Raw genomic sequence first — 13,503 nt, 5'->3', positions numbered from 1 at the left:
CAAAGATTAGGACAAAGGCATTTCCCAGTTCGCCATGGCTATTAGGACCGCTCGTCAAGAGACGACAGGATACACCCCTGCGTTCTTGATGTTTGGTCGCGAACTGAGAACGGCCAGTAGCGTTCTGAAAGATAAAAATCCGGAAGAATATTTAGTGCCTGAGACTGAGAGTTTTTATGGTCTCAGAATAGCTTCGGTAGTGGAGGAAGCTGTTGAAAAGGCTAAAGACCGCATTAAAATTGCTCAACAAAAGCAAAAAGCGTACTATGACCGAAGTCATCGTGATTTCGAGTTCCAGGATGGAAATTTAGTGTTACGTAAAACACATTTTTATCCAGCGCTGCGGATGACTTTAGTTTAGAAATTAGCGGATAAGTACGAAGGTCCCTTTAAAATTTCGAAAAAGTTATCAAAACTAACGTACAGGTTGGCTCACCCAAATGGCAAAGAATTGCCTGGAACATATCATGTTTCAGAGCTAAAACCGTACGTCGAAAGACAAAGGCTGGCAGTATCAGCCCTTGCGCAGGGTTACGAGGCTGACAGTACGAATTCGGGTAATGGTGGCAAAATTTCGGTACCGACTAAACGGAAAAATAATAGTCACCCTACCAGTATAGGTTTAATAGGAAACAATGAAATTAAACCATTCGATAATGACGATCAGGATGATCGTGATGATCTTAGTGATCGTAGAGTACTACGACCTAGAGATTTAGTTACGCGTAGAGTTATTAAAAAGTAAATAGATTAATGTGAATTCACTTCGAAGTTAATTTCGAGCGCTCTGTAAATTTTGTGTTTTGTTTTATTCTTTTTATGTATTGCGGTTAATATGTTTAAAGACTAGAGTCTATTTTTTAAAAAATGATTTCGTAAAGTATCATAATCTTGTTAGTCCATTAAATGATTGATTATTCGTGTGGACTTTTGTTTAGGTTACAGTTAACTGGATAGCGCTGCTCTTGATCTGTTTTTAAGATGATAATTTGCTTATGTTTATTTTTGATATTATTTTGATGAACATTAATACTTTTCAAGTAAATAAGTTTTGGATTTCATTTAATCGCTGTCGCTGGTGCTATGTTTTAGTAGTTTTGTTTATGATCAGCAAACGAATTTCTGTTTAGTTTTTGGTTATGCTGAACTAGCGTTTAGTTTTTGCGTTTGCTAGTACCGGAGTTGAACTTAGTCCCACCAGGAGTTCATAATAACTCGAAGTACGAAACTGGTTAAAAAGCCCGTAACAACAAAGTTTCGCCGTAAAGCTCAGCGGATTCATACGCCGCTTAACTCCCAAAGAAATAGCTACCCCATTTTTTAGCGCCCACGCGCATTAACTTACACACATCCGGTTTAGAGCTATTTTTATCTTGTGATTTTGGGAGCGAAAATGGCTCACGTCTGCTTCTGTCGGAACGGTGTAAATTAAGCCTTGGCTAAGAAAGTTGGCTTTTAGTCGGGGTTTCTAGTTTTCTACAAAACATTTAAACGATCGTCAATGATGTTTTGTTGTGATATGTGTGAGTGAGAATTCCGTGGTAAATTAAAACGATTTGGACAAATTTATTCCCAGTATCTTTAATATAAGAATTGCAACGTGTTTCTACGTCCACCATATCGCCATTTTTCTTTTCGACGCAGATCCCAGCCAACGGAAGTTTTGGAACGGAAAACCAAGGAGCATAGATACCACTACGATATACTGTAAGGTTTAGAGAGCTGCATTTCAGTTTCAAACGTTACCATTTCCATACCAGTCTTGTTCAAATTTTTGTTTACCAATTCCACCCATAGATTTCATCAACCTCCCCATACGTTACCGATCCGTGGTTTCCAAATACCAACCATTCCCATTCCCGATTAAGAAACGTTATCTCATTTCCAACCATTACCGAAATCAAATATAGCAGAGAACCATTTCCATACCATTACCGATATTCAATATTATAAACGAACAACGTAATTAGTACCATGGAATGACAAACAAGGAGAACTCACCTGCAACTTCTACACTAGTCGAAGCATTCTTCTGAAATCTGCCCTATTTTTCCTTCACAAAATGAGCCACAACAGAAACATAAATTTATTTCGAATCAGGGCTCATACAAACCTGGAAAACCGGGAAAATCTGGAAAAATCAGGAAAATAAATAGTTGACAAAAACCTCAGGGAAAATTCAGGGAAATCAGGGCCGAGTAATTAAGCAAAATGTTCGTGAACATACACTCCATAGGATTAACATTACACTATACTTTGGAGGCTCGTAACTCTGGTTTTACTAGAGATACGGGGATGTCATTTGAGTATGTTATAGTCCAATTTGTCCCCCATCCCACCCTGTCGCACTCGTTTAGCTAACCCACCCTGTCGCACTCGTTTAGCTGACCACCCTGTCGCAATCGTTTAGCTAACCCATCCTGTCGCACTCATTTTGCTAACCCACCCTGTCGCACTCGTTTAGCTAACCCACCCTGTCGCACTCGTTTAGCTAACCCACCCTGTCGCACTCGTTTAGCTAACCCACTCTGTCGCACTCGTTTAGCTAACCCACTCTGTCGCACTCGTTTAGCTAACCCACCCTGTCGCACTCGTTTAGCTAACCCACCCTGTCGCACTCGTTTAGCTAACCCACCCAGTCGCACTCGTTTAGCTAACCCACCCTGTCGCACTCGTTTAGCTAACCCATCCTGTCGCACTCATTTTGCTAACCCACCTTGTCGCACTCGTTTAGCTAACCCACCCTGTCGCACTCGTTTAGCTAACCCACCCTGTCGCACTCGTTTAGCTAACCCACTCTGTCGCACTCGTTTAGCTAACCCACTCTGTCGCACTCGTTTAGCTAACCCGCCCTGTCGCACTCGTTCAGCTAACCCACCCTGTCGGACTCGTTTAGCTAACCCGCCCTGTCGCACTCGTTCAGCTAACCCACCCTGTCGCACTCGTTTAGCTAACCCACCCAGTCGCACTCGTTTAGCTAACCCGCCCTGTCGCACTCGTTCAGCTAACCCACCCTGTCGCACTCGTTTAGCTAACCCGCCCTGTCGCACTCGTTCAGCTAACCCACCCTGTCGGACTCGTTTAGCTAACCCACCCTGTCGCACTCGTTTAGCTAGCCCACCCTGTCGCACTCGTTTAGCTAACCCACTCTGTCGCACTCGTTTAGCTAACCCACTCTGTCGCACTCGTTTAGCTAACCCACCCTGTCGCACTCGTTTAGCTAACCCACCCTGTCGCACTCGTTTAGCTAACCCACCCTGTCGCACTCGTTTAGCTAGCCCACCCTGTCGCACTCGTTTACCCTCTGGTTCTACAAGAGATACAGGGATGTCCTTTGAGTGTGTTATAGTCCAATTTGTCCGCCCATCCAACCATACTATAAACTTAGGGCTACGACAAGCATGGGCCGAGTAATTAAGCGAAATGTTCAAAAACATTCCATAACTCAGGTTCTACTAGAGATACGGGGATGTCCTTTGAGTATGTTATAGTCCAATTTGTTCCCCATCCAATGATACTAAAAACTTAGGGCGACGAAAAACTGGAGCCAAGTAATTAAGGAAAACGTTCAACATATGGTATCGTCTCACTTATTGTTATTATTTTACTTATGATTTTTAACACTGCCCTTTGAAGACCCATAACTCTTGTTCTATTAGAGATACGGGGATCTCCTTTGAATATGTTATAGCACTTTTTGCTCCCCATACAAGGGTACTTTGAACTTGAGGCTACGTCAATGTCTTCGTCAACTTTTGTTAGTGTCTCGTTTATTGTTATTAGGTTACTTTTCATTTTTAACAATAAATTTGGAGGCTCGTAACTCTAGTTTTACTAGAGATACGGGGATGTCCTTTGAGTATTATATAGTCCAACTTGTCCCCCATCCAACCATACTAAAACCTTAGGGCTACGACAAACAGGGGCGGAGTAATTTAGCAAAACATAAGCAAGCAACTCCCTTCATAGGAATAGCGTTACCCTAAACTTTAAAGGCTCGTAACTCTGGAAAATTCAGGGAAGTATGTGGGGAGAAACCTGGAAATGTCAGGGAAATATGTTTTCCAAAAGTTCTATGAACCCTGTCGAATGTTTTAATTTTAACAAAAGCACCAGTGGTTATCTTTAAGATTTTCGTGCAAAAAAAGAATGATGTCCACTTTATTTGGCTTCAACTGCGTTCTTCTTTCCTCTAAAATCCTACCCTGTTTGCTGAAACAACGTTCACTGGTTGAACTTGAAGCGGGAATTGACATAATTCGCTTAAACAAGGACTTGAGATTTGGCAAATTTTGGTCTTTCCACCAATCTTCAAGTGAAGTTGACGTTGTAGGTAATGGCACAAGTGACTGATAAGTCGACACTTCATCCATGTTTACGTTACAACTAGGTTCGTCCAGTAGGTCTGAAAATATGTCATCCTTTTCCTAAACGAATTTAGAGTTGCTTTTGCAATAAATTATTTTTTAAATTAATTTACACATTAAAAAGTCAGCTAACCACGTTAGTTTTGGCTATTTTTGAAAGTGGCTGCGAGTCAGAGCAATCATCATCATCATCTTCATTAAGTGTAGTATCCTGCTCCAGTTCACCACGAATATAACTGATCACACTAGGTCGCTGCTCTTCAGGAATTGATTTCATTAGTTTCATTTTAGGGTTTAAGAAAACTGCCATTTTATGGTACTTGTTTATCGTGAACTTTTGAAGCTCTGCAAGGAGTAGCTCTTTGCACTAAGAAATACAATTATAACAAGTGTTTCGTTTTACTGTACGTGAAGTTCTTAAAACAGCAATTTTTGGAAAAGAACTACACTGTAAAAAATTGTGGTGTCTAAATAGTGCCATAATGGTGTTAAAACAATGTGCACTATTTGTGCACCTTGACAAGGTGCGCAAAATAGTACGAACATGCCCCAGTAGCAAAATCGACGTTGGGCCAACGGAGTCGGCTCGAGATTCAACCGACACTGCCCTATACTGCCGCAAAATGGTCGGTAGACTTTCCTTTTGACAGTCGAAATGTCCTACCCGAAAATGGGTCGGTCCGGCGGTTTTCCAACCTTTTCAAACGTGCACGGAAATTTTTCGGGATTTCCAAAATGTGGTCGGGATAGAAATTTTGCCAGCACTTTAACCGACTCTAAAAAGTAAGCGTGGCCAGTTCTTACATTATCAAACAAGAAGTCGGCTTTGTTATCTGGTTATGGTCGGATTATTAATCTAATTACGGTCGGATTATTAATCTAATTACGGTCGGATTATTAATCTAATTACGGTCGGATTATTAATCTAATTACGGTCGGATTATTAATCTAATTACGGTCGGATTATTAATCTAATTACGGTCGGATTATTAATCTAATTACGGTCGGATTATTAATCTAATTACGGTCGGATTATTAATCTAATTACGGTCGGATTATTAATCTAATTACGGTCGGATTATTAATCTAATTACGGTCGGATTATTAATCTAATTACGGTCGGATTATTAATCTAATTACGGTCGGATTATTAATCTAATTGCTGTCGGCTTTATCGACTGTTATTTGTCTTGTTTGTGGTCGGCTTTATCGACTGTTATTTGTCGGATTTATGGCTTGTTTGTGGTCGGCTTTATGGCTTGTTTAGGGCAGGCTTTATGGCTTGTTTAGGGCAGGCTTTATGGCTTGTTTAGGGTTGGCTTTATGAATTGTTTATGGTCGGCTTTACGAATTGTTAATGGCCGGCTGTAGAATTTTTTAAAGGTCGGTTTAGAGATCTTTTACTGTAGGTAATGCAAACTGTCTCCCATGATTCCCTCCCATTGGACCGAAATCCCATTCAACCGAAACCACAGAAGGAAGGGAGGTCCCATTGGACCGAATTCCGCACCTTGGGCGGTTTACGAAAAGCGGAGATAGCCATGAATGACTGCACTTAACGTTAATGTACACTGCAGTTATCTCCGATAACAACGAAGTAGCAATGAGTTAACCGTGGAAACGGTTTTAAAGGCTTATGTAAATTTAAGGGAAAGCTAAAATAGGCCGTAAACCATAACATTTTCATTAATGTTACTTTAAAATGATACTTAAAACGAGATATTTATATTTATATCAAGGTGAATAAACATATTACACTATATTGTTGATTCTAAAATTTTATTTTATGTTTTGTTTGTAATACAAATCCAAGTATCTTTGATTTGTCTTAAAACATAAGAAAATAATATATAGCTCCCTATAAGTATGAAACGTAGTACATTTTCATACTACAGCATTTGCTCCCGAATTTGGCGCGCTTACGCTTTTACGCCCCGTGGGAGAAGTTTCGGTACTACGAGTAAATGGGGGGCGAAACCATCGCCGCCACCTAAGGTGCCCGCTTAAGGCACGATGGGCCGGGGAAATATCGCCGCGCAAGTGGAGACACAAGATACTCCTTACCTCGTACCAGTGTAGGCGCTAGCCTCGTTCGTCGAAATCTCGCGCCATCTATTAATTAATTATGATAATTTTGCAATGTACTTAATCAGTTATAATTATCATAGTAATAATTTCAAGACCTTTAACTATTTAATTACGATATAAAATTTAATAATTTTCTAAACAAATATTTCAACTTTTTAACGCCAAAAGCTCTTAATAGGTGGCATTAGAAACTTTTTACAAATTGAAATGGCAGAAATGCTGTTTACATGGCTTAAATGGAGATTTTCATACTTATAGGGAGCTATATATTATTTTCTTATGCTTATAATAACGAAATTTGAAATCTTTAGTATTGATCGGTAGGTAGTCGGATATGCCGACCTCTCGACCCTTGTTGTAAATTTGATAAAAACCCATGTTAGTTGGTAAGGAGTTGAGCAGCCGACCTAATCCTTCCTTACACCAACCGACATAAAATGTAACTATCAGCCAACTCTATTTGTTTGTTCTCACGGCCGACTTCAAAGCGGAGCTGGTATCTGAAGTTGGATAAGAGGCGGACTTTAGTCGTAAGTTCTAACTAGGCCATAAAGCGAAGAATCTACCTCGAACCGACTCAAACGCGGAATAAGCTTCATTACAACTAAATCTGAAATTTTCAGTGTGATCGGTATGCCGTCGGATATGTCGACCTTTACACCCATATTGTTATCTTTTATTTGATAGAAACGCGTGTTAGTTGGTTAGGAGTCGAGCACCCGACCTAATTCTTCATTACATTAACCGACTTAAAATACAACTATCAGCCAACTCTATTTTATTGTTCTCACGGCCGACTGCAAAGCGGAGTTGGCAACTGAAGTTGGATAAGAGTCGGATTTTAGTCGTAACTACCGACTAGACCATAAACCGACGAATCTACCTCGAACCGACTCGAACGCGGAACACTCGTGTTACTGGGGTGGTTCGATATTTTAAAAACACCATTAGCTTAAACGAATGGTGTATAAACGGGTTTATAAAGCATAATTCTTTAAAAGGTGTGCAAATGATACCTTAATTATATAAAAAACCATTGAATACCCCATTAAATGGTGCTCAAATGGCATAGAATTAGTGCGATATTTTTTAAACACCATTCGCTTAAATAAACGGTGTGAATAAGGGTTGAAAAAGCCTCATTCATTAAAAGGCGCACAAATGATACCCTAACGATATAAAATAACACCTTCGCAAGGCCCATATAAAGGGTGTTCGAATAATGTGAAAATAGAGTTATGTTTTGAACACCATTGGCTTAAATAGAGGGTGTAAATAAGGGCGGAAAAAACCTCATCCCCGGAAAGGTGCGCAATTGATATAAAATAACACCTTCGCAGGCCCTTAAAAAGATGTTGAAATAATGTGAAAAATGGAGTTATCTTTTAAACACCTTTCGCTTAAATAGAAGGTGGAAGAAACGACTGAAGAAACCTCATCCTCGAAAAGGTGAGCAAGACTCATAAAAGATATAACGTGAAAATGGAGTTATGCACCCGAAATTAAGGTACCTAAAAAGTGTTGTTGTGTAAAATTTATTCCGCAGTATTTGTACACCTTGACAATGTGTTGAAATTGTATGAAAATAGTGCGATATTTTACAAACACCATTAGCGAAAATGAATGGTGCAAAAAACGGATTCATAAAACATTATTCAATAATAGTTGCTCAAATTATACACAAATGGATTAAAATAACACCTTTGATTATACCATTAAATGGTGTTAAAATAATACGAAAATACACCTTTGCAAACCCCTATTTAGCCCATTCCAAGTCTATATTTACCCCATTTACACCATTGCAAACCCCTATTCACCTCATTTCAAGTCCATATTTACACCATTTCAAGTCTATATTTACCCCATTTCAAGCCCTATTTACACCATTGCAAAATCCCTATTTACACCATTGCAAAACCCCTATTTACACCATTTCAAAACCCCTATTTACACGATTGCAAAACCCCTATTTACACCATTGCAAAACCCCTATTTATACCATTGCAAAACCCCTATTTACACCATTGCAAACCCCTATTTACACCATTGCAAACCCCTATTTACACCATTGCAAAACCCTATTTACACCATTGCAAAACCCTATTTACACCATTGCAAAACCCCTATTTACACCATTGCAAAACCCCTATTTACACCATTGCAAAACCCCTATTTACACTATTGCAAAACCCCTATTTACACCATTGCTAAACCCCTATTTACACCCTTTCAAGCCTTATTTACGCCATTGCAAAACCCCTATTTACACCATTGCAAAACCCTCATTTACCCCATTTAAAGTCCCTATTTACCCCTTTTCCAGCCTTATTTACACCATTGCAAACCCCTATTCACCTCATTTCAAGTCCATATTTACACCATTTCAAGTCTATATTTACCCCATTTCAAACCCTATTTACACCATTGCAAAATTCCTATTTACACCATTGCAAAACCCATATTTATACCATTGCAAAACCCCTATTTACACCATTGCAAAACCCCTATTTACACCATTGCAAAACCCCTTTTTACACCATTGCAAAACCCCTATTTACACCATTGCAAAACCCTATTCACACCATTGCAAAACCCCTATTTACACCAATGCAAAACCCCTATTTACACCATTGCAAAACCCCTATTTACACTATTGCAAAACCCCTATTTACACCATTGCCAAATCTCTATTTACACCATTGCAAAACCCCTATTTACACCATTGCAAAACCCTTATTTACCCCATTTAAAGTCCCTATTTACCGCTTTTCCAGCCTTATTTACACCATTGCGAAACTCCTATTTACCCAATTTCAAATCTATATTTATCCCATTTAAAGTCCCTATTCACCCCATTTCAACTCCATATCTACCCCATTTCAAGCCTATATTTACCACATTTCAAGTCTATATTTACCCCATTTCTTGTCCTATTTTCACTATTGCAAAACCCCTATTTACCTCATTTCAATTCCTTATATTTACCCCATTTTAAACCTATTTACGCCATTGAAAACTCCTATTTACCTCATTTCAAATCCTTATTTATCCCATTTCAAATCTATATTTACCCCATTTCAAGTCTAAATGTAACCCATTTCAAGTCTAAATGTAACCCATTTCAAGTCTAAATTTAGCCCATTTCAAGTGTATATTTACCTTAATTCAAGCCCTATTTACACCATTGCAAAACCCCTATTCACCTCTTTTCAAGTCTTTATTTACCCCATTTCTTGTCACTATTTGCCTATTTCAAACCCCTATTCACCCCATTTACTGGGATCATTATTGTCGTGTTCGGTGGGACTTCACTACCTTTCCTATTGTGTATATACACGTTGAAGGCTTTTCTATTATATCATGAGTGATATAACATATTAATGTTAGCTCCCTATAATTTACTCAGGCTCCATAAGCGTAATGTATCCAGCGATTTCTTCTCATTTCGCCCGCGCGGGGAAAAAATCCGAATGTTGCGCTCTCTCTTGTCGACAAAAAAATCCCGCTCGTACGGCTCCTCAACCTCGAGTCGCCGGCTGCTTTTTCACCAAGGGAGTTAATAACCGGAAAGAAGAGTAAATAAGATTTTCGTTCACGTGGCGGCCGTAGAGCGTCGCATATAATTGGGAAGCCAGCGGCGCGGGAGAAAACGCTGGAGTATAAAAATTAATTGCCTGAGTAACTTATAGCGAGCTAACATATTATTAACTCATGATTATATCAAGCTCGAATTAACACGACTATAAGTTAATGCCGTTAAAATTATCCAAATGATCTCTCTTGGGTAACAACTAATGGAGTCAGATCGGTATTAATAAAGAGCACATGTTACTTTTTAAAGCAACACCTTTCTTTCTTAGGCATTAAACTAGATTCCCACTCGACCGAAAAAAAACCGGCGGAAATCACACAGCCAACGGTAAAAATTTTAACTTACGCTGGCGTCCGGCGGTAGACCGTTCAAACTACGACTGAATTTTCAGTTTGGCGGTAGATATTTTTGGGTCACGTGACAGATTTGAGTTGTTTCCTCAACATCTATTTCACACTCTTTGTCCCTTGTCGCTTGGATCGTACTAGAAGGGATATTTTCTAGCTTCCTCAGTAAACTTTTCCTTATTAACATCTTATCTCTTTTTACTTCCGTTAATTTAATTTTTCTTTCTTGGTGGTATGTTTCCGATAAGCCTTGGTCAACCACAAAAAATGGCGGCTATCAATCGATCTCGCGTGTGCGTGCGGTGTTGAAATTTATGACGTTGTCAGTGGAATAATTTCATTGGCTGAGACACCGGCGTAACGCCGAACACGACTGAAAAAAAATAGAACACAACTTACGCCCAACCGAACGGAAATTCCGTCGGTCGAACCCCTTTCTGCCGGGTTTCCGTCGTCTTTTCCGTGGAGTGGGAATCTAGCTTCATAAAAGCGGGCCTATTCGAAGAAATGCTCCATTTCTTTAGGTCCTTGAACAATAACGTTATATTAATTAAGGATTTTGAAAAATAAGCATCTTCTTTTTCCAAAATACTGCTTGTTTTGTAGATCAGATTAGGGTTAGGAAAGGCATAGGTTAGTTTTGCTTAGGCGTCTTTGAGACCTACGGTTCCTAAATTAAGCATTTGACCTCGTGATAATAAGCGTATGCATATATTCTTATCCTATAAATGCTAAAAATTGAAAAACCATTTCAATGATAACATTTTATCGGTGACAGCGTTTAAAAATGAAATGTTTTTTAGAGGAACTATGTTACGTTAGAAAATAGATTTTGGGTACTCTTTCTATGTTCAAACTTCATTACAGTGTTACATAATGCATATGACTTAAATATAACAATTTGCTAATCACTTTATCAAGGTACATTTCTTCGATTTGAAAATATTTCGTTCTTCTAAACTCCAAATTTTGCTTAATATTTAAAAAAACATGGAATCATTGCTCATTTTACCTAACCACTCAATCTTCATTTTCAGCCGAATGGAAGACAATCTGTTAATTGCCGTAGTAAAATCAATTTGGAATGGGGTGAACAGGGGCTTGGAATTGTTAAAAGGGGACTTGAAATGGAGTAAATAGGGGTTTGAAACGGTGTAAATAGGGGTTTGAAACGGTGAAAATAGGGGTTTGAAACGGTGTAAATATGGGTTTGAAATGGTGTAAATATGGATTTGAAATGGAGTAAATTGGGGTTTGAAATGGAGTAAATTGGGGTTTGAAATGGAGTAAATTGAGGTGTGAAATGGATTAAATATGGCTTTTAAATGGAGTAAATATGGCTTTGAAATGGAGTAAATAGGGCATTGAAATGGAGTAAATAGGGCTTTGAAATGGAGTAAATAGGGGTTTGAAATGGAGTAAATAGGGCTTGGAAATGGAATAAATAAGGGTTTGAAATGGAGTAAATAGGGCTCTGAAATGGAGTAAATAGGGCTTTGAAATGGAGTGAACAGAGACTTGAAATGGTGTATTAATGGCTTTGTTTTGCACCTTAAACGTGGTGCTAAATATAGAAAAAATATTTAACACCTTCACTTCATTTGGTGTAGTAATGTGATATACGTGGCGTAACTTTGCCTACATTTAACACCATTAAACTAAGTAGTAATATTAGAGTTCAAAAGATTTCCTGAAAAAGATGTTAAAAAGCACTATAAATGGTGCATAAATGCCTAATATTTCGTTCATACTTGCAAATAATATTTGTAAAAGGCGTGAAATTATCATAAAAATGGTGTAGAAGTACACCTTAAATGGTGTCAATTTTGGCACCGAAAAAACAGCATATATGGTGTAGGAATGCACCATTATTTTTTACAGTGTAGTCATTATTTTATCACTTAAACATAATTAGAAAGAATTTCTTTCTTACCTTAGATTGTGCTTCTATATTTTGCGAGTTGCACTTATGGTTTTTCAGGCCACTCGTCCCATCTTTGGATTTGAAATTGAGAATCGCGTTGTATTTTGTGTCCAAACACACAACATACTGGGTCAGCACATTATTAACCATAATCTGATTAAACCGCTTCCAAACATCTGAAGGCGCATTTGGAGGACATAAAAACTAACCGTTTCATCCCTGTTTTGAAGTAAATGTTTGAATTTTTCTTTTGTAATAATTGGAGAACTTACTTCGTTTGAGCTCATTGTAATTTTGGTATCCAAATTCCAAAGCACCGCACTAAGCGCACACGCCTTAAACGCCAGTAGCCGGACTCGAGACCGTAAAATAAAGAAAAATCTAGAAAGGGGTCGGGAATCTGTCAGTTTCTGGAAACTGGAGGGCAATAAAGTCGAGGAGTAGTGTTCGAAAGAATATAACCCTTGAGCGTCTTGGTTTGGCCCAAAATTACCACAGCAATACCGGGGCTTCATCGGGAATTTTAGTAAAACTAAGGGGCTGAACAACTGTAGAAAAATCTGACCTCTATTACTCGCCAAACGCCAAGTACACTTCCTAAAATATTTATTCCGAGAATTCGACGCGGAAACTTACAATGGACTGATTGACAGCTATAATAGCCGTGAATTTCGTGTTCTAAAGTAATAGGATGTGCTAGAAGAAGGTACTGTTAGCGAGGCCCTTACAAAAATCTTCTTAAGAACTCTTAAGAAAATTCCTTGGGAAATTTCTTTGGAAATCCTTAAGGCGTTCTTTAGGAAATTGGGGAATATTGGCCTCTTTTTCTTTGGAAATTGCTTTGGAAATATCTTTGGAATTTTCTTGGGAAATATCTTTGGAATTTGCTTGGGAAATATCTTTGGAATTTTCTTGGGAAATATCTTTGGAATTTTCTTGGGAAATATCTTTGGAATTTTCTTGGGAAATATCTTTGGAATTTTCTTGGGAAATATCTTTAGAATTTTCTTGGGAAATATCTTTGGAATTTTCTTGGGAAATATCTTTGGAATTTTCTTGGGAAATATCTTTGGAATTTTCTTGGGAAATATCTTTGGAATTTTCTTGAGAAATGTCTTTGGAATTTTCTTGAGAAATGTCTTTGAAATTTACTTGGGAAATGTCTTTGGAAATTACTTGGGA

The 13,503-nt window shown here is 38.4% G+C and overlaps 1 protein-coding gene across 1 annotated transcript; it reads right to left on the bottom strand.

The window, feature by feature from the left end:
* Nucleotides 1-3,650: 3,650 nt before the first annotated feature.
* On the bottom strand, nucleotides 3,651-13,032 carry LOC149704232 (uncharacterized). The gene is made up of 4 exons (XM_089865820.1): nucleotides 12,594-13,032; nucleotides 12,331-12,540; nucleotides 4,501-4,734; nucleotides 3,651-4,427 (listed from the first exon to the last, which is right to left on the bottom strand). The coding sequence occupies exons 2-4, from the start codon at nucleotides 12,469-12,471 to the stop codon at nucleotides 4,101-4,103; spliced, it is 702 nt and encodes a 233-aa protein (XP_089721946.1). The 5' UTR covers nucleotides 12,472-12,540; nucleotides 12,594-13,032; the 3' UTR covers nucleotides 3,651-4,100.
* Nucleotides 13,033-13,503: the final 471 nt, after the last annotated feature.

The sequence above is a fragment of the Phalangium opilio genome, unplaced genomic scaffold (genome assembly GCF_054372755.1).
Source record: "Phalangium opilio isolate 3A_F unplaced genomic scaffold, DU_Popi_V2 ptg000017l_1, whole genome shotgun sequence".
Classification (NCBI taxonomy): Eukaryota; Metazoa; Arthropoda; class Arachnida; order Opiliones; family Phalangiidae; genus Phalangium; species Phalangium opilio.
The sequence above is the reverse complement of the archived record's forward strand: the minus strand, read 5'-3'. Positions and strand labels throughout refer to the sequence as shown.

Bases quoted from the DNA above. Each gene is read 5' to 3' on its own strand.
- LOC149704232 (XM_089865820.1), bottom strand. From the start codon at position 12,471: ATGGTTAATAATGTGCTGACCCAGTATGTTGTGTGTTTGGACACAAAA. The intron at 4,735-12,330 runs GTAAGAAAGAAA...TGTATTTCTTAG, and splicing joins ATATAGAAGCACAATCTAAG to TGCAAAGAGCTACTCCTTGC. The intron at 4,428-4,500 runs GTTAGCTGACTT...AAATTCGTTTAG, and splicing joins AAATAGCCAAAACTAACGTG to GAAAAGGATGACATATTTTC.